General features: G+C 38.8%; 1 protein-coding gene across 1 annotated transcript in view; it reads left to right on the forward strand.

Annotated features, from left to right (window-relative positions):
• Window positions 1-7,344: 7,344 nt before the first annotated feature.
• The window catches only part of Slc30a8 (solute carrier family 30 member 8), a 38,454-nt gene continuing 20,725 nt past the window's right edge, over window positions 7,345-25,073 (forward strand). Inside the window, exons 1-2 of the mRNA XM_052747804.1 lie at window positions 7,345-7,650; window positions 17,899-18,095. Of these exons, the coding sequence (XP_052603764.1) occupies window positions 7,580-7,650; window positions 17,899-18,095 (268 nt within the window). The 5' untranslated portion in view covers window positions 7,345-7,579. The remainder of the gene's footprint in view (window positions 7,651-17,898; window positions 18,096-25,073) is intronic.

Raw genomic sequence — 25,073 nt, forward strand, 5'->3', positions numbered from 1 at the left:
ACCTTCATTGTCCGGGAGAGGACAGGACTGGGAGCCTCAGAAGTATTTGGGGAAACAAATAGCCTACATAGTCACCATTGTAACAGTCAGCAGACAGTAGCTTCAGAGTTAGTCACACCTGCTTTTGAAAGATGAGTGTGTGCCTACAGATGTACTACTAATTCTGTGAAGACATTCAGAGCACCTTTTAAAAGATGAGTGTGTGCCTACAGATGTACTAATAATTCTATGAAGATATTCAGAGCACGTTTTAAAGGCTGACTTATTCCCAGTCACCTTAACTTTTGATTCCAAGGAGATACCTTTCCATATTTTGAACATACTTTGCTGTATCTATGTGCTACCTTTTAAAAAGTTAAATTTATTTGACAATAAATGACTTATTAAGATATAATCTGAATACTTAACACAACAAATAATTAGAATATGTTTTATTCAGTGTGAAGGAGGAAGGTGATTATTTTTTCGGAGGAATGCCTTCTTAGAGGGCTAAGGTCATTGCCTTCTCTCTGGTAGGAAATTGGAACAAATTTGCATTGATTACCACACTTAAAAAGAATTACAACATACATCCTCCAGACTTACCAACTGAAAGAATTCATCATGAGATCATGATCATTGCCTTGGAAATATGAACTAAGACAGTGGATGGACTAGCCTTGCCTATCAGATATGCTAGTCCTAAGAAGAACTATTCTCAGCAGTTTAATACATCACTGGTTAGAAACTAGAATATAGTATCTGTCTAACAAAGAGTTTGAACCAGCAGCCAATGACCACATGGTTTATAGGAATCTTCTAAAACTTTTAATCTGGCCACTCAGCCATTTGAAGGGTGTATTTGTGTGGACAGTGGACCTATTGTGTCCAAACTAGGACTGATTAGTATATCCACTTTAACTGTGAGCCTATTCCTTATTTAAAAGTTAGGAAGAAAGGTTTATATGTTATAAAATGAATCAAAAAGAACTTTCTTCATTTGTTGACAACAATGTCCATAATTATGATGCTTCAAAGAAGTGATACAAGAATAGTGCTCATTGGAACATTATATTAACTGTAAGATTTATTTCTACTTCTTTTCTCTTAATGGACACTCAAGGGACCTCTGAAAACACATCTTAGAAATTATCTTCTATCTAAGAAGTGAATTTTAGGCCAAATCCCATTCAAATAAGCAAGTGTTACATTTTTACATTGATTTATGTTTCATAAGTAGTATTTTAAATAAGAGAGCATTGTCACTATGTCTTAGATGTTATTTTTCTAACAATTTAGTACAAACCTCTTTCCATTATTCAATCAGCAAACATTTGTTAAAAACTTGCTATATTCTAATCACAAAGAATACAATACTAAATTTTTAGAAAAAATATCAATGATGAAAACATTTGAGCAAAAGATGTAGCTCAGTGGTAGAATATTTGTGTGTAAGCCCTGGGTTGGGTCCCAGCACCACAAAAAAAATAAAAAAAAAATCAAAAAACCCTAATATGATGTACTTCTGAAGCCCAGCATACCTGCATGTACTTGCAATCTTAGTTTCTAAGGCCAGCTTGGGTTACATACTGACTTTGAAACCCCCTCATAAGGAAGCAAACCCAAAACCAAAATGTGAAGACTTAAAACTTTTGGCCAGCTTGTATTACAAACTTTTTTGATGCTCTCATTGTGGGAATGAAGGAGTGTCACATGTTTTATGGTGAATCAGAGGACATACTCGTTGCTATAGATGCTGGATGCCGAGGGGACTGTAAGCCTAGCTACATAAGCCTTTAGGAAATCTGTTGCTTAAACACTGTTTACAACAATGCTTTGTGTCTTCTTGTTCTAATTAAATTAACAGTTTTCTTTTCTAGAGTTAGCTGACTCCAAAGAAATGGAATCTCCCGTCCTTTGGTCATTGTTCAGCATCTGAGTGATTGGATAGAGCTTAGTATTGGAGAAGCTAATACCACGATGCCTCACTTCTCTTCCTCGGATGCAAATTCAAAGAACTCATACAATAGTGGTGAGATTTGCCACAACTGGATTAGCATCACTTGAAACGGTAAACTCACTGGAAGCAAATTCACTAATACCAGAAGAGACGAATTAGTTGTAAAGCCTTGTGGTTGTGCTGCGGAGCGGGAGAAGACAATGCCATCCCTCCATGCATACATTGAAAAGCAATGCCTCTGCTCTTGCCAGAGGACCTCTGAGGCAGCCCTTTGTTTGTCTCCTGGCAGCCAGAAGCCACACAAATCCAGGCTTTGGAATTCACAGGAGAAGATGAGCTCTGCTCTCTTGTGGCTCATCTGGAGGCTTTGTGAAAATTCACCTTAAGACAAGTCACAGGCCTCTCAAGCCACCCAAGAACAGTCAATAGACAGTACTGATGCGGTTCTAATACTGCATTCCAGGTATGGACAGGAGAGTTGTATTGCTGTGATTTCTAATTTAAGAAATTTAGGGCTTTAGCTTTGAGTGACTGTTTTGTACACTTATGTCAAGGAAGAGCAATATCAGAGGACATATTTGATTGCCTTCTGTATTGTAATAAGCCCAAATCACAGCTCTGGTCTTTGCACAACCCCTTGTTTGCATATATAAAATAAAGGAGAGAGACATAAGTACTTGTGGAATTAGAAAGGCTCAAAACAATTGCTTTGAAATTTGTAAGACAAAAGCAACCTGACCTAGAGGATGATTTTAAGGGTCAACTAGTTCAAATTTGCACAGCAACTGTTCCATACAGAATAACTGATACAATATAGTCAGCGTAAGCGTGTCAACCATCTAGACCCAATATTTTCCAACACATTCTAGTTTACTTTTCTATTATTTATTTGGATCTATGAGACTTAATAAAGTGTTTCTTTTATTGTTTTAGTATCAATATTTTATCATATCTTTTCTCAATAAATACAAATTGGATCTTCTCCTGACATGTTTCTAATGCTCAACATCTTTAAAAATGAAAATTGTTAAAGGAAAAAGTTATATGGCCCTAATTTATCAAGGGGAAAAAATAAAATTGGATGGTTTTCAGTCCATTTGGCAGTAATATATGAAATATTTGAAATTATTGATGCTTTGTATGTGTTTACTTTAGATAAAAATAAAAGTTTAATAATGCTGTTTATAATACAACTCAATCAAAATTTCAATGTTTTTGTTTTAATATTAGAACTTTTGAAAAACTTACACAGTGGAAATAACCTTGCTGTGGAAATGCTATTCAGTTTGGAAATAAGAAAGACTGTTATCATCTGTGTGGGAACATGGAAATCTGCACTACAGTAGACTGTGAATTTCCTGCCTTGTTGAAGAAAACATTGTAATGGGGGGCCGATACGAAACGGCATTTTACTGGGAAAGGGGCAGTATGAGGCAGACATGAATGTCTAAATTGAGACAGTTGAATTCAGAGCCTTTGAAAAATCTAAACTGATGTTGATTTCAAGGCCCCAGGGTTTTTCCAGTGGCCACTACCTTCCTCATGGATACTTCCCTTCATTGGTAATTCACAGCCTTTTACTAAGACTGGGCCATCGTGCTTGAATGTGACTGAGTACACAGCAGTGTGTGGCTATATGTTAGAGATTGTTGTCCTATGCTAGGGATTAAACTAAATATATATATATATATATATATATATATATATATATATATATATATATATATACAAACTGTATTAGTTACTTTTCTCTTTTTTGCTTCAGAAAAACACTATGTGGTGAACTTTACTAATGTTCCCATTTTATAGACAAAAAACCTGAAAAAATACAGAGGCTACACAATTTGTTCATTTAAGGAAGTGCAGACATCAGAAATTGAAACTGAACCTCTCTAATTTACAAGCTCAGGTATTAAACTAATATCCCTCTTCTTGTCCACAAAATATGAAAGAGCCAAACGTGATGAAAAACCAAATATATGATTGAAAACAAGATTGCTTTTGTACCCCCTTCTAGATGACAGTTATATGCAAGCAATAGCATCAGTAAATGTTTTTGAAATATAAATTTATTTAGGGGAACACAAACCGTCAGAAATTGGTAGTGCTGTGTCTGGGGTGATCCTAGCAGCATTTCATAGAAACATATATCTTTTCTGTAAATGAAATATAAAACAATATGTAAGTAGACACTAGTGAGATGGCTTAGCAGGTAAAGGTGCATGCCCCCAAGACTGACAATCTGAATCTGATCCCTGGGACCCAGATGATAGAGGAAAAGCCTAACTCCCATGGTTGTCTTTTGACCGTTATACGTGTGTTACAGCATATATGCCACCCTCTTCAGCAAACAAAATGTTATAAAATCTTGTAGGAATGCTTTTTTGTGTGCAAGGATTAGTTATTGCTTGCAAAATCCTAATAAGAAATTGGTGCCGAAAACAGCCAGCTCCAGGAAGCCAAAGCTGTTATCTCCGTGTTATTCTGTGGCTGACAGAATATTTATTCTCAGAGGTAACTGTTGTAAATTGCATTTTGCCCCTTCAGTTGCAGTGAGCTTATGATGGAGAGTGGGTGGAGAGGACAACCTGTAATTCAGGGTGGTTGGGAAGCTGGTTGCCTAGGAAACTGAGATGAACAGCAGAATGCCCACCAAAGCCAACCGTCAACAAGAGGGGGATTTTCTGTTCTGATCTGAGTTGCTTTTCTAGTTTATTCCCTGTGTTTCCTGTGGTATCCAACTAGGACTATTTATCCTCCATGGGCAGTTCATGACAGAGTGACCCACATTAGCTAGGAGAGGTTACAAAACTTTTCATAAGCATTGTGCTGACTAAACATTTGGAAGGAAGATGATAATGCAATTAAAGTGGGTTTGTAAGGTTGTGACAAATGTGAGAATATTTTACACAAGCCTTTTAAATTTTTTAATACTATTTCCATGTGTACATGGTGTGTATACATGGGTGCATGTGCAGACAGGGATACCCATACTCACACATGCAGAGACTGGTGGAAGACGTAAGGTGTTCTCCTCTAGCTCCCTCCACTGTATTCATTGAACCTCACCTTAAGTTCACCATAGAAGGTGGGTTGGCTGAACATAGAGCTCCCAAGACCCCCTCATCTCTGCCCTCCAATGCTTAAATTACAGGAGTACCACCACACCTGGCTTTGATTCAAGTCCTCTGGCTTTCATGCATAGCAAGCCCTGTTGACCACTGAGCCATCTTTTCAGCTGCACATAAAGGCAACTCTTGATCATAACTTAGCTGTACTTAAATTTATGGTTACAAAACTTAATTCTGTTTCTAACATGGAAGTTTTATTTGCTACAATCCACTATTCTCTGCCCTTAAGCTATTTACATGAGATACTTTGATATACAGTAATTATCTTCAAGAATAACACTTAGAAATTTATAAATATTTGATGAAAATGGTATCTAATTTCTCAATACTTTAAAAATATAGACATTTAATTTTTAATTTAAAATATATTACATGTGTCCATACATATTTTATAGCTATGCATATTTAATAATATCCCAACATATGAAATTTCAGTACAGAGCCTATGACCAGGGTAATTTCTTTTAGTTAAATTTATAATTAGATGGAATCAATCCATATTTTCTTGTCTTATTTTGTTTGGTCCCTGTTCCCTATTTTCTCATCTTTGCTTCACCTTATCCTATACCAATACTCCCTATTCCCCCTGTCCTTGCCCACAGGCAATCCACATTGCAAGATTATGTGACCTCTGTACTCACGGAATCATGAGCACTTCCAAATGTGTGTCCATGTCTAAACAAATGACGAAGCTTATGGTCCAGTCTCAGACTTGAGGGCTGCTCTTTTCTACGGTTTCTACAGGCAGCATTCTCCTTTCTGTATCCCAGTGTTGTCTGTCCTTCCCTTTGTCTCAGTCTTAGTGAGTCTCAGCTAGATTTGTACTTGCTTGCCTGTCTTTTCAGCATCCATCCTTCTGGATTTGATTCCTCTCCTCTGTGCCAGAAATTGTTCACGAATGATTCTTGCAACAGAGCACAGTCCTGTGTCATCCAGATGGATTAGTAGTTGTTTTCTGTTTTTGTCTAATTTGTCTCCACAGAATAACTTGATATTTTTCTCAGGTAACTTAGGGTACGTGAGAAGGAAATACTTTGGTTTTTAGACTGCTGGCATTAGCTTCTGACATCTATGCCTTCTCCAGCAAGGACAGATTGCCTCCCTAGAGTTATTTCTTTGACTCTTCACGGTCAGAGCAAAGTTAATAGTCAGACAATAGTGTTCTATGCAGAGCCCTTAGAATTTATATTACAAATGAGGATATTTGAAGTCTTGTAGCTTGCCAGATGTATGGCTCCCCACTGATGTGATGGACCTCAGACAAGGGCAGCTTCTTTCTCATGGTTGACTTCCAGTGCCACCACATCCTATTCCCCTTGTAAAGGATAACATTGATCCTATTAGGGCATTGGGAGTGATCTCTGCTTGACAAAATGGCATACCCCCATAACACTAGGCTGAGAAGTTATTCTGGAGCTAAACCTTTCTCAGTTTTCAGCAGATGGAATCAAAAAGGAGAAGGCAACAAGGACAAAGTGGTTTGAGGCACTTCCTTCTTCTCTGCTCTGCCTCACAGTCTCCTCCACTAAGTCTTTGTAGATCTTTGGTCTGTATTCAAATGACTATTGTTTGACCAGGCTCCTGTTCCTTCTCATCTATGGAAAGGAAGGCCATGTGCAATTGAGGAATGTGTCAATCCTTGGAATTTTGTGACTTGAAGTTCTTTTGGGAACAACTCAGAAGGCTGCATTCCTGATCTACTGTGACTGATGTGCCTGATGCTGCAGCCTGGGCTGGGTCTTCTACACTCAGCTGAGGGTGGATGTACTTTACTGTGAGGGATGTTATTTACCCAGCAGGGAGCTTGTCAAGGGTTCTCAAAGATGTCCATATCCAGAATGGGTTCAGATCATAGATAACAGTGACTAATGACCTTTGTTCCCCACTTCAGAAGTGAAATCCAAAAATGGTCCTGGGAGAAGAGAGTTAAAATCCTGACATCCACTTAGAGGTTGTCTCTGAGCTAAATCCCAGGAGAAATGTTTGTGGGGGGAACCAAACAAAAAGAAAATAAAATGAGGTTAGTGTAGAGAAAGACAGAAGGGTGGTTATTTGCAGTTCACTCAGGTGTGCTTTGAAGGTCTGAGCCCCACATCAGCATTAGCAGGTAATCCCTGAACAACTCCACCCCTTAGAAAGCACAGCGAGATCACACATTATGTGCATGGGTACACACACACACACACACACACACACACACACACACACACACACATACACACACACACACACACACGAAGAGACCTCTTATGGTTCCACCTTCAAGTCTCCCAGAAAAGCAGTTTCTGTGGGTGATAGAAAGAGTCCAGATGATCTTCCAAGAAGACGAAATTTCACAGACCCACCACCAACACTGATGTAGGAGGCCTGTTAACTCAATACTGGAAGCTTTTTGTCTCTTTTCTTAGGCAACTGTGTGAATATAGGAATCCCAGCGCTCCTTTTCTTCCAAAACGGAGCAGGGAGTCAAACGTCAGCAACAACAGTGACAACTCCTGTCTCAGCTGCCATGGAGTTTCTTGAGAGAACTTACCTTGTGAACGACCAAGCCACCAAGAGGTACACCTTCACTCTAGACAGGTAATAAGACACTTATGTCTGCATTGCCATTTTCTGTGACTCGAGTATACACGAAGATGACATATATTACTGCTTTGAAATGGTAAACTTCTGCTTTGCAAATTGGGGTCATTTTGGAGCATCTCTGAAGAGGTTGTCTGATTTGTGTGATTCCTATCCTGAAACATACTGTAGTCTGTGTAGTTGGTGTGATTCCTTAAACACTGTAAGTTCATAAAAGAAACGTTCATCAAGGCATTTTTTTCCTTCTGTGGTTTTTATTACAGAAAGCATGCAAGGACAGTCTAATCGTTTGCTGTTGCTTTTCTTCAACTTCCTATTTTTAAGTTAGAGACTAAACTGTCAAAATTGTATTTAGGAGAAAAAATAATACTTTTCAATGATGGCTCAAAACCAGGTTATATTCATCTCAGGATTAACTAATGAATGGATTATTTTATATCAGTGGATGTTCCTATAATAAATGTAGCTGAATTTAATGTTTCCATATTTCCAGTTTCTTTTAATGTCTTCACCGGCATCATGTGTAATATATTCTTTGATTTTCATTTTAAACAATTATTGATTGAACACACCTATCTTATGTGATGTATATATAATTGAATAGAAAATATTTCTAGTCCTAGATGTCTGTTTATTTAAAACTAAGAGACTAATATGAGTTGTGTATAAGAATGATTACAGAATAGATACAGAATAATGCTGGGGACATTGAATGAGAATTTTAAGAGAAAACATTAAGAGAAGCTATGGCTTACCTGGGTTTGAGGATGAGAGCAAAAAATTCCAGAAACGATAGAATAAGGACTCAACAAAACAAAATAGAATCACAATAGATTTAAGGGAAAGTTGTATAGAGAGTAAGGCAATGTGATAGAGTGATAGAGTGTGTGTCAAGCAAAAGGCTCTGGGTTTAATTCCAAGCCCGGAAAAAAAAAAAAAGAAAATAAAGTGAGAGGAAATTGGATCATAATGAGATCATTGAAAAATAAAGAAAGATGTAAGTATGCTTTATAAAGAAAGATGTATGTAAGAAAGAGAGCTCAGTATATATGGGAAGATCATGCCAAGTGGGAGTTAAGTGGATGAGTGAAATAGACTCAGGTAGAGCATATTTTAAGAGAAAATGTACTTATTAATAATGCATGTAATATTTTCATTTATTTTGTAGAACCAAATTAATGATCTAAAAGCAATGTTATATTTGATCACATCAAATATATTAAAACTGCAAAAGGGACTTTCCCTAAAGAATATTTATAACTTGGTTTTACAAATGAATAGCATACAAGATGGACATCTATCGTCACATATTAAAAGAATTATTTTCTTAGAAAATTTGAGGTGTCAATTACTGACCTCATATGTACTAAAAACAAAGCCTCATATGGGGTTGGGTAGAAACATTGGAAAGCATGATGTTAGCCCTAGGAATACTTCTATGTTATTGAAGTAACAATAATTCCTATTAAAATAGGTTATTAGAATTCTGTAATACAATCAGCCAGCAGTTTATAGTAATGGTCTCGTTCACCTCATAGGGTGAACGAGATATGGTTTCCAAAATGTAGAGTTTACAAGAGCCATGAAATCATTCAGTATTTTCTTTTTAAAGATAAAGATTTAATCTTGAACAGATTTTTTAAAATCCTGATCTCTCTATTTTTCCACTGGAAAAAAAGTGGATGCCAAAAGGAGGGCATGCCTTCGTAAGGTCAGATGGCTGAGTTGAAAGTTGAGAGGATCCATGCTCTTAGTGGGTCAGTTTACTGTCTTTCCTCTCCTGCACCCACACACTACATGGGCTCAAAACCTAATCTAATTGCTTCCAAGACAATCTGTACCTTGTAGATTTCTTAGTCCTTCTCCACCTTTTCCAACCCCCTTGCCCCTGCATTTTTTTTCATTTCTGAGCCTTGCCTCTTAACAATCTTTTTCTTCTCCCTCTCCAAGGATCCCTTTTACCCACCACGGGCTTCCTATTTAAGTAGTGATGTGCTGTCGAGATACTGAATTTTGAAGGAAACCTTGTCTAATTCCACAGAGGGATTGCTTCCTATAGCTGTTGGCTTGCAGTGAACTGTTCCCACAGCTGGTGGCTTATAGCACACAGCTCTATTAGTGAAGACTTAGGCACGACCTTCTTCTGGTTTGCTCAGGAGCCCATTTCCTTCTGGTGTCTAAAAGAGGAGCTCCAAGGTGCCTTTCCTCACCTACCTGGAGTCTTTGGGCTGACTTTTGACTGGAGTCTTTGTTCTTTTTGTCTCTGTTTACATAAGCCTGAGATTCTTGACATGGAAGTTCAGGATAGAAACAGCACAAGACTGGAAGTTGATAGCTGTCACATAGCCCAAGCCCACAGCAGTATCACTGTTACCATGGTAACAGGCTATAGCAAGCCTCAAGGCCTAGATGTTAACATGACAGATATTGCTGGGTGTTATCTTTTTACATACTTCACCATAGGATGGAGGAATATTGAGCTTTGTCAGGGCCGTGGTCACTAGGGTGTACCTTCTCCTTCCTTTGTAATTCTTGTTCCATTGTTGAGAAGCACAGTAGAGCCTGGTGGTGGTGGCACACACCTTTAATCCCAGCACTTGGGAGGCAGAGGCAGGTGGATCTCTGTGAGTTCGAGGCCAGCCTGGTCTACAGAGTGAGTTTTAGGACAAGTAGGGTTACACAGGGAAACCCTGTCTTAAAACCAAACCAAACCAAACCAAACCAAACCAAACCAAACCAAAAAAGAAGTGCAGTGGAAGCAAGAACAGTGATAGATGGTAGAGGTAAGATGCTAGAATCTTTTCAACAGCGTGTGTGTGTGTGTGTGTGTGTGTGTGTGTGTGTGTGTGTGTGTGTGTGTTGATGTGTGTGCATGTGGAGGACATTCCTCAGTTGCTTCCCTCCATTTTCGCTGGCCTGGAACTTGGTATGTAGGTTAGGCTGGCTGGTCAGTGAGTCTCTGCTTCTCCACTGTTGGGATCCCAAGCACATGCCACACAACTGGGTTTGTATATGGTTTCTGAGGATCAAACTCAGGCCCTTCTCCTTACCTGGCAGGCACTTTGCTGACTGAGCTCTCTCTCTCCAGTGCTCTTAGCAAACACTTAACTGGCAGGTTTTGTATTTTTGCTGTCTCTGGAGTCGTCCTCAGGGCACATGCAGCAAATGAAGAACATGTTCACAAAACACGTGTCTCGGGAAGGAGTGAGGGACTGTCTGTTTTCAAGAAGAAGAAGAACATGGATGAAAACAATAGAGTTCTTTTTTTTTTCTGTTGAGAAATGAGGAACTGGGCTTGATGCTTCATGAGAGCAATAGACTAGTGAAAGAGCAGCTAAAAGTTAAGTGGTAACCGCCAGAGATGTCAGAAGTACAGATCCCGTCTGGAGTTGATGCTAACCACAGCCTGGCAACAGACAGTGACCCTGCAAAGGGGTGTGTGTGATGAGCTGGATGTTTGTATTCCCCACGCCCCAAATTCACACGTTGACACTCAAAGGCCCAGTATGGGTTTATTAAAAATATATGGCTTCTAAGGATGCAACCAAGTTTAAATGTCATTACAGAAATAGTAGTCACATAGGCTAAGCCAAAGAGCTCATTTCCTCCTTTGTGTGTACAATGAGGAAAAGTCATGAGAGGGTACATGAAGGCAGCCATAATTAAGTCAGTAAGATCGTGACTGGTGCAGATATTTACGAGCAAACTGGCCATGAAGTTCTAAACCCCAGTTCTGTGAGAAGATAAATTTCTGTTGTGTTAAGGTATCTACGCTGTGATGCTTTCTTCAGTTCAAGAAAACTAACACAAGCCCCAAATTTAATTGAACCCCTTGCATTATGGAATAATTTGTATATTAGAGCAATTAGGAGGCAATTTTTGAAGCGCAAAGTCTGGGTGAGAAACCAGTATAGACAGAACAACCAGAGACTTAATTGTGAGGCCATGGAGAGAGACAGACAAAGAAAGGGCAACTGAAATGACAACCACACTTGGAGGGTAAGGAGAGGGTAAAGATACACATGTACAAGGATGAGTATCCTCAAGGAACACAGGGGATTCACAGGCATGGAAAACCAGAGGAAATGGATGCTGCTGAACTGGATAAGCCAAGTCACCAAAGGTGCATGCCTTTAATCCCAGCACTCGGGAGGCAGAGCCAGGCAGATCTCTGTGAGTTTGAGGCCAGAGGTCTACAGAGAGAAATCCAGGACAGGCACCAAAACTACACAGAGAAACTCTGTCTCGAAAACAACAACAACAACAACAAAAACAAAACAAACAAACAAAAGAAATAAGGAAAAAAACTATAAAAAATTCACATAGGATCAGCACTTTGGAGCCAGAGGTAGGTGGATCTCTATGAGTTTGAGGCCAGTCTGGTTTACATAGTGAGTTCTGGGACACCCAGGGCTACATAGAGAGACCCTGTCTTGCAAAAACCTTAATTAATTAATTAACTAACTAATTAATGAAAAAAGAAGAAACAAGCAAACAGATTTATACCTTGACATTTCATACTAAAAGATTTATTTTACTTTTGTGTGTGCATATGTTTGTGAGTGTGTGCCTGCACACACTTGCATGCACACATGCACACTTGAGTGCACATGCCTAGAGAGGCCAGAAGAGGGTGCTTGGTTCTCTGGGGCTGGACTTACAGGTAGTTGTGAGATGCCTGACTTGGTAGGTAGTTGAACCCTTATGTCTGTACTCAGAGCTGAAATCCAGTTCTTCTGCAAAAGTTCTAAGCACTCACCCCCCTGGGCCCTCTCTTCATTCCCAAAGAGAAGCTCCTGACACCCTAAAATGGAATATCATAATTATGAAAACAGTCTGACTGTATTTCAGATGAGGTACAAAATCACAATGCCCAGGCTTACTGCTTCTAGTCAACATTGCACTGGGTATTCTAGCCAAAACTTTCATGCAAGAAAACAAAATGAGCGACATCAGATTAGAAAGGAAAAATGAAAACTCAATTTGCAAATGATAATATATTTTACACATAAAAATGCTAAAGAATACACTGAGAAACTTTAGATTTAGTAAGTTCAGTAAAGCAGTGGTAAACAATACATATATACAAGTAACAGCATTTTTGTATAGGAATAGCAAAAATACATGAAAACAAAGTTAAGAAAGCAATTCTCCTTACAGTGGCATACAAAGAGTATAATGCTTAAGAATTAATTAAAAAAGAGATGAAGAGATGCCTCATTGGTTAAGAGCATTGGTTGCTCTTTCAGAAGACCTGGGTTTGATTCCCAACACCCACATGGTGGCTGACAACCATCTGCAATTCCAGTTCCAGGGGATCTAATCCCTCCTTTTGGCCTTTGCAGACACTACATACATGTGGTGCATGGGCATACACGCAAGCAAAACACCCATACTCATAAATTAAAAATAAAAAAAATAATTCATCAAATAAATAAAATGCTCTATTTTATGTTAAAATTTACAAAACATTGTAGAAATTATACAATTCAGTGAGAACTACCCCATGTTGGTACAGTGGAAGAATTAACACTGTTAGGATGTAAAATTTCAAAAACTGATATGGAAATTTAATGTGATCAACACAAAACACAAGGTATCCTTTTAAGGGAAATTAACAAGTAGACTCCACAATTTCTATGGTAACAGAAGGGACTTAACAGAACAATGCTCTTGAAAAAATGTGGAGGCCTGTCTTAGGGTTTCTATTGCTCTGAAGACTATTACTCTGAAGACACTATGACTATGGCAACTCATAAAGAAAAGCATATAGTTTCAGAGGATTAGTCCATTATTGTCATGGTGGAAAGCATGGTGGCACACAGGCAGACATAGTTCTGGAGAGGTCGCTAAGAATTCTACATCTAAATAGGCAGCAGAAATAGAGAGGGAATCATTGGGCCTTGCTTGAGCTGAAATATCAGAGCCTACCCCCAGTAACACACTTCTTCCAAAAGGTCATGTCTATTTCAACAAGGCCATATGTCCTAATCCTTTCAAATAATGCAGTAGCCTATACAGACCATTTTCATTCAAACTACAATATTCTACTCCCTGGCCCTCATAGGCTTATAGCCCTATCATAATGCAAAATGCATTTAGTCCAACTTCAAAAGTCTCCATATTCTACAACAGTTTGTACATTGTTTAAAAGTCCTAAGTTGAAAATCTCTTCAGAGACTCATGGCAAACCTCTTAACTGTAATCCCTTGTAAAATCAAAATAAAAAAGCATATCATATACTTCCAACATACAAACGGTACAGGATATATATTACCATCACAAAAGGGAGTAAAGGGAGCATAGTAAGGAAATACTGGACCAAAGCAAGACCAAAAATCAACTGGGAAAAGTCCAAACTCTGCATCTCTATGTCAGATGTCAAAATGCTCTTCAGATCTCCGACTCCATTCAGCTTTGTGGACTACAACACATTTCTTTCCCTTGGGCTGGTTCCACTCCCTATTAGTGGCTTTCCTTGGCAGGTATCCCACAACTGTGGCATCTCCAATATCCTGGGGCCTCCAAGGCAGTTCCAGCTTTTCCTTTACAGCTTCTTGCAATGATCTCTCTGTGCCTCCATGAAGGACACCCCTGATACATACCTGGACTCAGTGGCTTTTCTTAGTCATGGAGGGAGATTCTGCACTCCTTTATTGTATCCTTGATGCTAAATCCAGAACCTCATGTTAGAGTTGCCTAGTTCTACTGCTTGCTGGGGCTGTGCAATATGGCTTCCTTGTTCAAATACATTGACCATTTCTATGTCTTCAATGGTTTCCTTTACTGTCTAACTTGACTGTCCTGGAACTTGCTCTGTAGATCAGACTGGCCTTGAACTCAGAGATCCTCTTGACTCTGCCTCCCCAGTGCTGGGATTAAAGGCTATACCAGCCCTAAACTTTCTTTTTAATTTCATTTCACAAGTTGAAAGCTTAGCTGGGTGGCATCTCGCCCTGATGTTGCAACTCCCTTTATTCCATTTAGCATCAGGATTTTCTTTAGTCTGTTTACACTTCCTAGTGTCCCTTTTCTCCTAAAACTGTACATTTTGTATTTTTTCCTTGCTCAGCTTGCTCTGTTTCGTAATAGATCTGCATAAGCATGGTCACTAATAACCAAGCAACACATTCAATACTAGGTTGTATGGAAAGCTCCTATGCCAAAGATATTAATACATAACTCTTCAATTTAGCCTCAGGCAGCCTTTTTGTACAAGGGCCAACTTTGCCAAAATATCACAAGAATTTTACTAGGCCACATTCTAATATTTTTCTTTTCTGAAACCTCTTAAGCTGGGCCCCTATAGTTTAAACCATCCTCAGCACCACTGTCTTCCATGCTCCTACTAGTATGGCCCATTAAACCCCACTTAAAGCATTCAACTGCTTTTCTAATCCAAAGTCCCAAAGTCCACATTTTGTCAAAAAGAAACAAGGTTAGGCCTATTGCAACAACATCCCAGTTCCTGGTACCCACTTCACAAGGTGTCACATATTCTGCTTTAAAAACTTAACAGCCAGGCGGTGGTGGCGCACGCCTTTAATCCCAGCACTCGGGAGGCAGAGCCAGGCGGATCTCTGTGAGTTCGAGGCCAGCCTGGGCTACCAAGTGAGTTCCAGGAAAAGGCGCAAAGCTACACAGAGAAACCCTGTCTTGGAAAAAAAAAACTTAACAAAAAGTTGATCTGAAAGCACTTTGTTATCTCCATAATTGTTATGCCACTATTACACTAGAGAGAATATTTTTCTGTTCATCCAGGTAACTCACACACACAAAAAGAAGACAAAAGTAGGAAGGGGAAGAAGGATTTCAGTAGAAGAGAGAGATAAAAGAGGATTAAATAGGCTAAAAACAATATAGAATAAAAACACAGAAAAAGCGTAAATACACAGTTAAATTCACAACATGTGATAGTAGCATAAATACACATATAAATCAATTGGATGGGTCAATTGTCTTTCCAGAAGATTTTTTTCAACAAATGTTTTTGGGACAACTAATTATTCACACGCAGAATGATTAATTTGTATATATTTCTGACACCATACTAAAAAAACTTCACTGAAATGGATCATAGGCATTAAAGTAGGTGCTAAAATTATGCAGTTATAAATCATCTAAAAGAAAACATAGGCATAAACCTATGAATCTTGGATTAGGTATGCTTTCTTGATAAGATACTTAAAGCATACAAGTTAAAATTCTATAAATTAAAAAAAAAACCAGAAGGAAATATTTTGTTCTTCAAACAATAGTATAGAAACAATGCCCACACTGTACCAAGTTGATTAGGGGAGGGATGGTGGTGGTGTAGAATTTGTTCTATTCTCAGTTCTAGGAGCAGCATGGTTGGGGTTAGGCAGCTAAATGTAATGAGCTCTAAGCTAAAGTCCTCTGGTTATAGAAGATGGGTCTCATTTGACAAAATTGGTTTGCCTTCAGACTCTTGGGTCAGTTTTGAGGGAGAATATTATATTAGTTTCCTCATTTCTGTGACAAACACCCAACAAAATCAACTTAAGGAAGGAAAGATTTCGCTGTGGTCATGGGTTCCAGAGATTTCTGTCTGTCACGACATGGCAAAATAGCTCCCTTGTGATGGGAACATGTACCAGGGCCTCTCATATCTTAGTTTTACCAGAAAGCACAGAGAAAGAGACCAAAATCAAGGAGGAGTTATAAAATTTACAGGCTGGTCCTAGAGCCCACTTCTGTAGCCAAATCCCATACTTTAAACCTCCAAAAACAGTTATAGAGGCTGCAATCATGAGTTGAAATATATGAGCTCATGGGGGGGGGCACGGGGGAGGGGTGCGGGGCGGGGGAAGCTTTCAGACTCAAGCCAAGGCAGATAACTTCTCTACTTGCATATGAAAACCCACGGACATAGCCTGATACACCCTGACAACCCTTCCAGGCCAGGAGGAAGCTCAGTCTGAGGGTAAAGAAGAGCTTAGAAGGAGAGAAATGGATCTGGAGCCTTGTCTGAATAGTGCTGGATGTCTGCCTGGGTTCCTTTAGGTGTTTCCAGTAGCAGAACCAACAATTCTCATGTATTAACTTTTCAATACAATTTTTGTTTTCTGTATAGACAACTCAAAACATTCTAACCAATATTGACTCTCATTGTACAAAAATGTATATTTATATTGTGCAACACTATCCAATAAAATATCAATAATTGTATCTTGGGGGGTATGGTTACCAGCAATTTTTCTCTGCTTTATGCTTTTTTTTTTATAATTCTAGCTTTTCCATAACTATATGTATATATTTTTTTCAGAAAAATTCAAATATGACATTAACTAGAGTGATCCTAATACTTATTAGCTAAGTCAAAATCATCAGACTTTTAATTTCAGATGGTGATAATCCAAATAAAATAAGCCCTCAGATAGAAGCTCATTTAAAATTTTAACTTTCAGAGCTAGGAATGTAAAGTTCTTAATTCTGAGAACTAATTAGTGTTTTCAAATATGTTTATTGAATTAAAAAATCCTATTAGTTCAAACTCCATGGACAGTGTCATCTGCACCCACTACAAGCAAATTAGGAGCACTGATATTGAGACAGTTAGTCTGTGGCACGGTGGGAAACTGAGGTTTTACATCAGCTGTTTCTGCCTCTTTGACCTTAGAAAAACCACATTACCTCTCTGAAACTTACTTACTCCAGTCAAGAAACTATGCAGTTGAGTTAAATTTTATCAATAGTTTCTCCATCTATGATCCCATGGAAGTCCCCAAATTAAGCTTTGTGTTGGAGCAGGAACGATAGTTACTATTTTGGGACACACAAGTGAGATCTAGCTTTCATAATAATAGTGGGTATTTGGTAGAGGTAATGGGTGATCAGGTATCTGAGGGTCCTCATGAACCCTCAGTACTAAACAAGTAGTAGGATCTACAGAAGTATATTTGCTAAACCTTACAATTTACCCTGATGATGATGGTGGTGGTGAGTTTTGTCCATATCCAGAACCTTTTTAATAATGAAACAATTAAGACTTGCATTTAAGTATTTCTATTTTTTTCCTTCTACTCCCTTAACTCAACAAAAGTGGTGATTGGTAGCAGTTGTGAATTCAGAAGGAAATGTCAAGAGAGCTCCGAATTATATAACTCTTTTGCTAGTTTGCAAATGTCCTGAGAGCCACATTGAGAATGAGTAGGGCTGCCAGGGAGGTGTGTGTTTGCAACCACGTTCACTCCTTGCTCCTGTCAAAATCCTCCTCCTCAACAGAGAACTTCAACAGAAACCTGTGAATAAAGATCAGTGTCCTGGAGACAGGCCAGAGCCGCCAGAGGCAGGAGGCATCTATCACTGCCACAGCAGCTTCAAGGCCACAGAGAACAGGTCGAGCAAGCAGGTGCATGCCAAGTGGAGACTCTGTGCTGCTTCAGTGATATGCTTCATCTTTATGGTGGCAGAGGTGGTCGGTAAGTACTGCCCAGGAAAACTGACAGACAATCCCCTGCATCGCGATAGGAAGGATAACTAGGTTGTTCTTTAAAAGACGTAGTTAATACTTTCTGCATGTATAGCATGACAGTAGGCACATAGTAGTCAAGTTGAAAAATAGAAGAAAAACAAAATCCATTATTATGTCACATTCAGATGATAACCTCTAATAACACCATGGGGTATTTCCTATAGTGCATCTTTTGTGCATAGCTCATGCAATTTTTCTTTTTTTAAAAGATGTAATTGGGACCATGCTGAATGCTCTTATCTATCCTATCAAATACTATTTAAAAATATGTTTATGCCCAAACAAAACAGTATATCATATAAGCATTTCTCTATTGTTAGAAAATTAGGGAGATTTTTCCTGCTTCTGGACTATCCAATGAAGAAGATCTTGATAAAATTCTGCCTATCCTTCTAGTTAATCCCTTGAAAGGGATTCTAAAAATGGAAATAATAGAAATAATTGGTTGAAAGACATGAATATTTTTCTGACTCCTTGAATTATCTGTCAAACCTATATCCAGACACTTGAAATGATTCATCTGTATGGAAACTCCTCATGAAAATGATTTTTCATCCAACTCTTTAAAAATCTTTGTTGGGACTGGAGAGATAGTTTGGTAGTTAAGAGCACTTGCTGCTCTTTCAGAGGACCTGAGTTCAGTTCCCAGCATCCGTGTTGGACAACTCACAACTACCTGTAAATATACTCTGAACCCTATCCTGGCCTCCACAGGTACACATGCACCCACACACACACACAAAGTTATATATATATATATATATATATATATATATATATATATATATATATATATATATGAATGTTTTAGTAGTCATTGCTTTAATTATTAGTTAGAATATTTCACACACTTATGAGTGGACTGTGTTTCCTCCTGCTGTACATCACCTCCCTCCCTCTTACTGTCTTCCTAGTTGAGAATTTTTCAGATTATTTTATTGATCTCTGATAACTCTATATATTGGGGTGTTAAGTCTGGGCTATATTGTTTATAACTATGATTTTAATTTGTTGGTTGCCTTTTAATTTGTGTTTTAACTTGAGAAGCTTTAAATTTTCTACAGGCAATTTAGGTCTTAAATATAGGTAACTACGGAACTTTCACTCTGAGGTGACTGATTGTTTTTGTTTTTAACTTGGGAATCTCCACCCACTGAGAGAATAAAAGCTTTTTAATGCATTTTCTTCAGTTTTTGGATGTAACTTGTGCATCAATGTAAAATTAGATTTTTTTTTTTGCATTCTACAAGGACTAAAATCCCCTTTTTAAACAACTGAAAAAAGTTTCCAGTATCATGACATAATAATTTTTCCATTGATATTCAATACATTCTTGTCATGAATTAACCTTTTTATAAGTTACAAAGTGTGTTTCTAAGGTTGCTTATTGGTCTGAGTTCCTATTTTCTGACAGTAACACAATTAATGTAAGATTTAAATATTATAATATCTGTTGTCTCCTCTCTATTTAGCAGAAATGTATAAAGATTATTCATTTCTGTTTTTTAATATTAAACACAAGACATTCTGTTCTCACCCAGTCTAACTATGATTTTATTTGCATGTAAGTTAATAGAAAAATATAAATATTTATTAATAATTGAAATTTAGCTGTAGTTTTCTGATTTGGTGTTTTCCTAAGATTTTTTTCAGTCACAATTGAGCATGCTAATATAGAAAGCTGAATTTTAATAATTTCATTTTAATAAATAAACCATATGGTTTGTAATTGTCTCTTCCTTTTCAGAGAGCACTCTGGGATCTGGCTCTAGAGAACTTTTTAGGTATTCTTTTGATATGGAGTTTAGCTTTTTTCTCATTTATTGGCAAATGCAAAATTTCCACTTCAGTACTTTTTTCTCTTCTCTATATTTTTATTAAATCATTTATTTAATGGAAAATTTCAAAATTCTTGTTATATAATGGGATATGATGGTCTTCTATTTGAGTTACTCAGCTTGAAGGTTTGGGAATATAGTGTTGTTTTATTTTCCTCCAAACACGTAAAAGAATACTGTAGGTTACCTACACATGGAATCAAAACCTTTGCAATTCTGTTACCTCTGCTACCTGTCACACCGTTACCGATGTCCTAGGAGCTTCCTTTTCATCTGGTTACCTAAAGGGAGGTCTAAATGAGTAAGAAACAGGAGAATAGAGGGCAATGGGCTCCACCCAGCTCTTTTTTGCACTGTGTTTTCTAGCTTCCAGAATAAGCTGTGTTTCTTCTAGCGGTGGAGTCTTCTTGTATTTAGATTTTTACAGTTTTTGAAAATCAGATAAAATTTTAGATCCATTAAATCCAAAATAACCACAGATTTGATACACAGCATTTTATCAAAACTTTATAAAGATAATCAGTACCGCCCAATTTCTATACAAGAGATTGAAAGATTAATGGAGTGGCAAAATAATTTGCTGTAGGCCATAGGCAGTTCCAATCTAGAACATCCTCTTAAAAGCCACCAACGTCTCACAAAAATGCATGTGCGCACTCATACACACACACACACACAGAGAGAAAACATATCTATATACATGTATGCACATACACATGTGCATACACGTATATTCCTACAGCATATTTAGATGTATAAATTGATGAATTATTCTACAAATAGACAATTTCGCTCCTCCCTTTCCTATTGGGATGCTTTCTATTTCTTTGTCTTGTTTACTGGCTCTGGTTAAGGCCTCCAGAGCACGCCCAATAGAAGTGGCTAAGGTGAGTTCCTTGGTTTGCTCCTGATCTCAGAGGCAAGGCTGTCCGCTTTTCTATTTTGTGTAGCGAGAAGCTGTGTCCCTTGTAACCTTCATTTTGTTCAGTCGTACCTCTACTATCCCTAATTCGCTAGTTGCCATTTTGTTTCAAAATGTTTTATGTGAGGCAGGCGTGGGCAGTTATCCACATGGAGTCCTTCTGTCCCTCTTATTCTTACATATCCAACTGCATGAGTTCTACCCTTAAACTCAGAAGTGATTTCACCAGTAAAGGAACACAATGGATACTGACTGATACTTGCCAAGTTTTGAGCTGTATCTTTATCAAGCTGATTGTTCTAAACATGGCTCATCCGTCTTTAAAATTCTTCAGCATTTTTCTTTTGCTTGAAATCTTGTTGAGCATGGGGCTAAACTGACAAGACCACGTGCAGCTGGAAGAAACTGGTTCAGAAGCCGCTTCTATGCTCAGCCCCACTCTCCCAAACGAAGAGTGATCAATGTATTGGAAGTTTCTGATATCTAGGACAAAAAAAAAAAAAAAAAAAAAAAAAAAAAAGACAATTCTCTCCTTGGATTTTCAGATATTCCACAATCAGTCTGCCATATAAATTGTTAATACTTCTTCTCTTGCCACACCCTTACATAATCATTCAGTTCTAATTCAGAGAGATTATTCATTCTCTGTAAAATAATCCTTATGCTTTATGGTCCTGGTAGATTTTGTCTTTTTACTTAAATACAAAAGTCTTCTCTATGTTCCATTCTCCAAAGTTCTAGGCATCACTCAAGATTCCAGTCCACAGCACACCTATTCCCTGAATTTAGATAAAGAGAGGATTATTATTAAGACCTTTTAGAAGAATCTGGGAGGTCCTTCTTCAGGATATGGATTCTGAGCAAGGCCTCAAAGAGGTTCCCTGTGAGGGGCCATCCCATCCCCACTTTTCTGCAGAGTACTCTTGAGTAGGAGCAGCAGGAAATATTAGATAGAAGTAAAGAGGGGAGAGAAAAAGATAGAAAATACAGGATAGCCTCGGGTGGGCTTGGATCCTTATCCACAGTCCCTGCCTGTCTCTGCCCTAGAGTATTTAAAGGAATGCTAAGGGGTGGAGCAAAAGACCTCCCCCCAGCACAGCCAAGTGCTGACCATCTCAGACATCTGGTACCCGGGCTCACCTGCTGGGTAAAGCCTAAATGGGCTCCAACAGTTCCCAAAAGAAATGAGAAAGTCTTTTTTGATAGAAGGCTGAAAGTGATGCAATTATGTTTTAATTAAAAATTTTATAAATCAACAAGTAAAACTAGCAAAAGCACAACCAAACAGCTCATTATTTATACCTGTGGTCCGAGAGGTGGCAACTCTCAGGCCCTACCTTCAGATGTCTCTGTGGGTATGTCTGAAGCAGGACAGGGAATAATGCCCTTAGAGATGCAGGCGCAATGGCTTCAAGGAGGCTGACAGTTCTCTTCAGCTTGCCTTCTCACTGTCCATCATGGCTGCCAGCCAAGTCCTCCTGGCCTGAGGACCTGATACTCACAGTCTCTGGTCTTTGTATAAAGAGGCTGAATAAAAATTACTCTCTTTCCATATTAATGTGGAATGATGTAGTCCCAGAGCTTCCAGAGCCCCACCTGTATCTTATCTGCCTTCAATAATCTGCCTTAGTAACATCTTTTGATCCTTAGACTTAGGACACACCTGCTCAATTATCCTCATATTCACTTTCATTTATACGAGCCAATGACTTAAAATCTTTCTGTTGTTTGAGCTAATTTAGATTAAGCTTTTATGACTTAGAACTGAAAGAGAATTCCTAAGGCAGATTTTGTCAAAGACACGGCTAGAATGGTAATTGGGGGCTCAGCCGGGGAACCCAGTCCTTTGGAGAGTTAGCTTTGCCACTGTGTCTAGACTAGGAGAGAATTGGGGGCCATTGGCCTGCGTTGAGGGAGATTACTGCCACAGTGCGCTCATCAGAGTGGTGGAAGAACCAAGGAATGAAGGGGATAGGCACAACAAGCCCACTCTTGGGCCTCTGGAGCTGTCAAACTGGGACTGATTTTGGCAGCTTGAAAATATTCTTCTTTGTGCGAAGGCCATCAAGGGGAGTTATATTGCAGATACGAACACATATCTCTATTTGAAAAGATGAAAAGTAGATACTGAGAACTCAGGGAAATAAGCTCAAGTGTGTCATTGCTAGAAGCAATTGATAGTTAGGCAGGGAGAGGCATCTGAGGTACCACATTCAGGGTTGCATAACAATGGGAGAGATGATATTGCCTGGCAGTGATGTAGAGCTGGAGCAGGCTCAAGAGGGCACGAATTTGAGAGTGAGAACCTTCTCTTATAAGAGAAAGATGTAGCTGTAATGTGTGACACCCGCATGTTTGATTAGTAGTTTTTTTTTAATTTGCTTTATTCTGTAGTTACCATAGTGACCCAGGTCACAAATATTTTTGATTTAAAAAGTTTACCCTTTTAGAACTTTATACATGAGCACAAAATCTACATCACACTGGCCCCTCCATTTCCCCTTCCAACTTCTCCTGTGCCTGTCACCCCAATTCAGGTCACAGATATTTTTTGAGTTTCCTGCTGCTAGGAAAATTTTAAAACAGGACCTTGAAAACTGTGGTATGTTTTAAATACTTGCTAAATAGTAACTCAAGGTTTTGACACATATTAAATAGTACAGTATAATAAAATGCCACCCATATGATAGCTAAGTCATTCTTTTATTGATGTTCCAATATACTTTTTTCTTTATTAAGAAATTTTTTTTATTCATTTTACATACCAACCACAGATCTCCCTCTTTTCCCTCCTCCTGCCCCCTAGCTTTTTCCCCCTAACCCACTCCCCATTCCCTCCCCCGAAAAGGTAAGGCCTCCCATGGGGAGTCAGCAGAGCCTGGTACATTCAGTTGAGGCAGGTCCAAGCCCCTCCCCCTGCATCATGGCTGTGCAAGGTGTTCCACCATAGGTAATGGACTCCAAAAAGACTGCTCATGCACCAGGGATGGCTCCTGATTCCACTGCCAGGGGCCCCTTATACAGATAAAGCTATACAACTGTCTTGTTTATGCAAAGGGCCTAGTCCAGTCCTGTGGAGGCTCCACAGTTGTTAGTCTAAAGTTCATGAATTCCCACTAATTTGATTTGGTTGTCTCTGTAGGACTTCCCATCATGATCTTGATGTCCCTTGCTCATAGAATCCCTCTTCCCTCTCTTCCACTGGACTCATGGAGCTCAGCCTGGTGCTTGGCTGTGAATCTCTGCATCTGCTTCCATCAGTTACTGGATGAAGGCTCTATGATGACAGTTAGAGTATTCACCAATCTGATTACTGGGGTAAGCTACCTCAGGCACCCTTTCCACTATTTCTAGTAGTCCAAACTGGTGTCATCCTTGTGGATTCCTGGGAACTTCCCTAGCACCAGGTTTCTCCCTATCCCCAAAATGTCCCCCTCTATCAAGGTATCTCTTTCATTGCTCTCCCACTCTGTCCCTGTTCCAACCTGACCATCCTGTTCTCTTGTGTTCTCATCCCCCATCCCTTATCCTCTATTTCTCCCCCCATCCCCAGTTTACTCATGGAGATCTCATCTATTTCCCCTTCCCAGGGCAATCTATGTGTCCCTTTTAGGGTCCTCCTTGTTAGCTAGCTTCTCTGGAGCTGTGGGTTGTAGTCTGGTTATCCTTTCTTTATATCTAGTATCCACTTATGAGTCAGTACATACAATAATTGTCTTTCTGAGTTTAGGTTACCTCACTCATGATGATATTTTGTAGTTCCATCTATTTGCCTGGTAATTTCACGAAGTCATTGTTTTTTTTTTACAGCTGAGTAATACTCCATTGTGTATATGTGCCACATTTTCTTTATCCATTCTTCGTTTGAGGGGCATCTAGGTTGTGTCCAGGTTCTGGCTATTGCAAATAATGGTGCTATGAGCATAGTTGAGCAAGTATCCTTGTGGTATGATTGAGCATCCCTTGGATATATGCCCAAGAGTGGTATCATTGTGTCTTGAGGTAAATTGATTCCCAATTTTCTGAGAAGTCGCCATACTGATTTCCAAAGTGGCTGTATAAGTTTGCACTCCCACCAAAAGTGGAGGAGTTTCCCCTTGTTCCACATCCTCTCCAGTATAAGCTGTCATCAGTGTTTTTGATCATAGCCATTCTGATAGGTGTA

Source organism: Peromyscus californicus, unplaced genomic scaffold, assembly GCF_007827085.1.
Source record: "Peromyscus californicus insignis strain IS unplaced genomic scaffold, ASM782708v3 Scaffold_20__1_contigs__length_68692818, whole genome shotgun sequence".
NCBI classification, from domain to species: domain Eukaryota; kingdom Metazoa; phylum Chordata; class Mammalia; order Rodentia; family Cricetidae; genus Peromyscus; species Peromyscus californicus.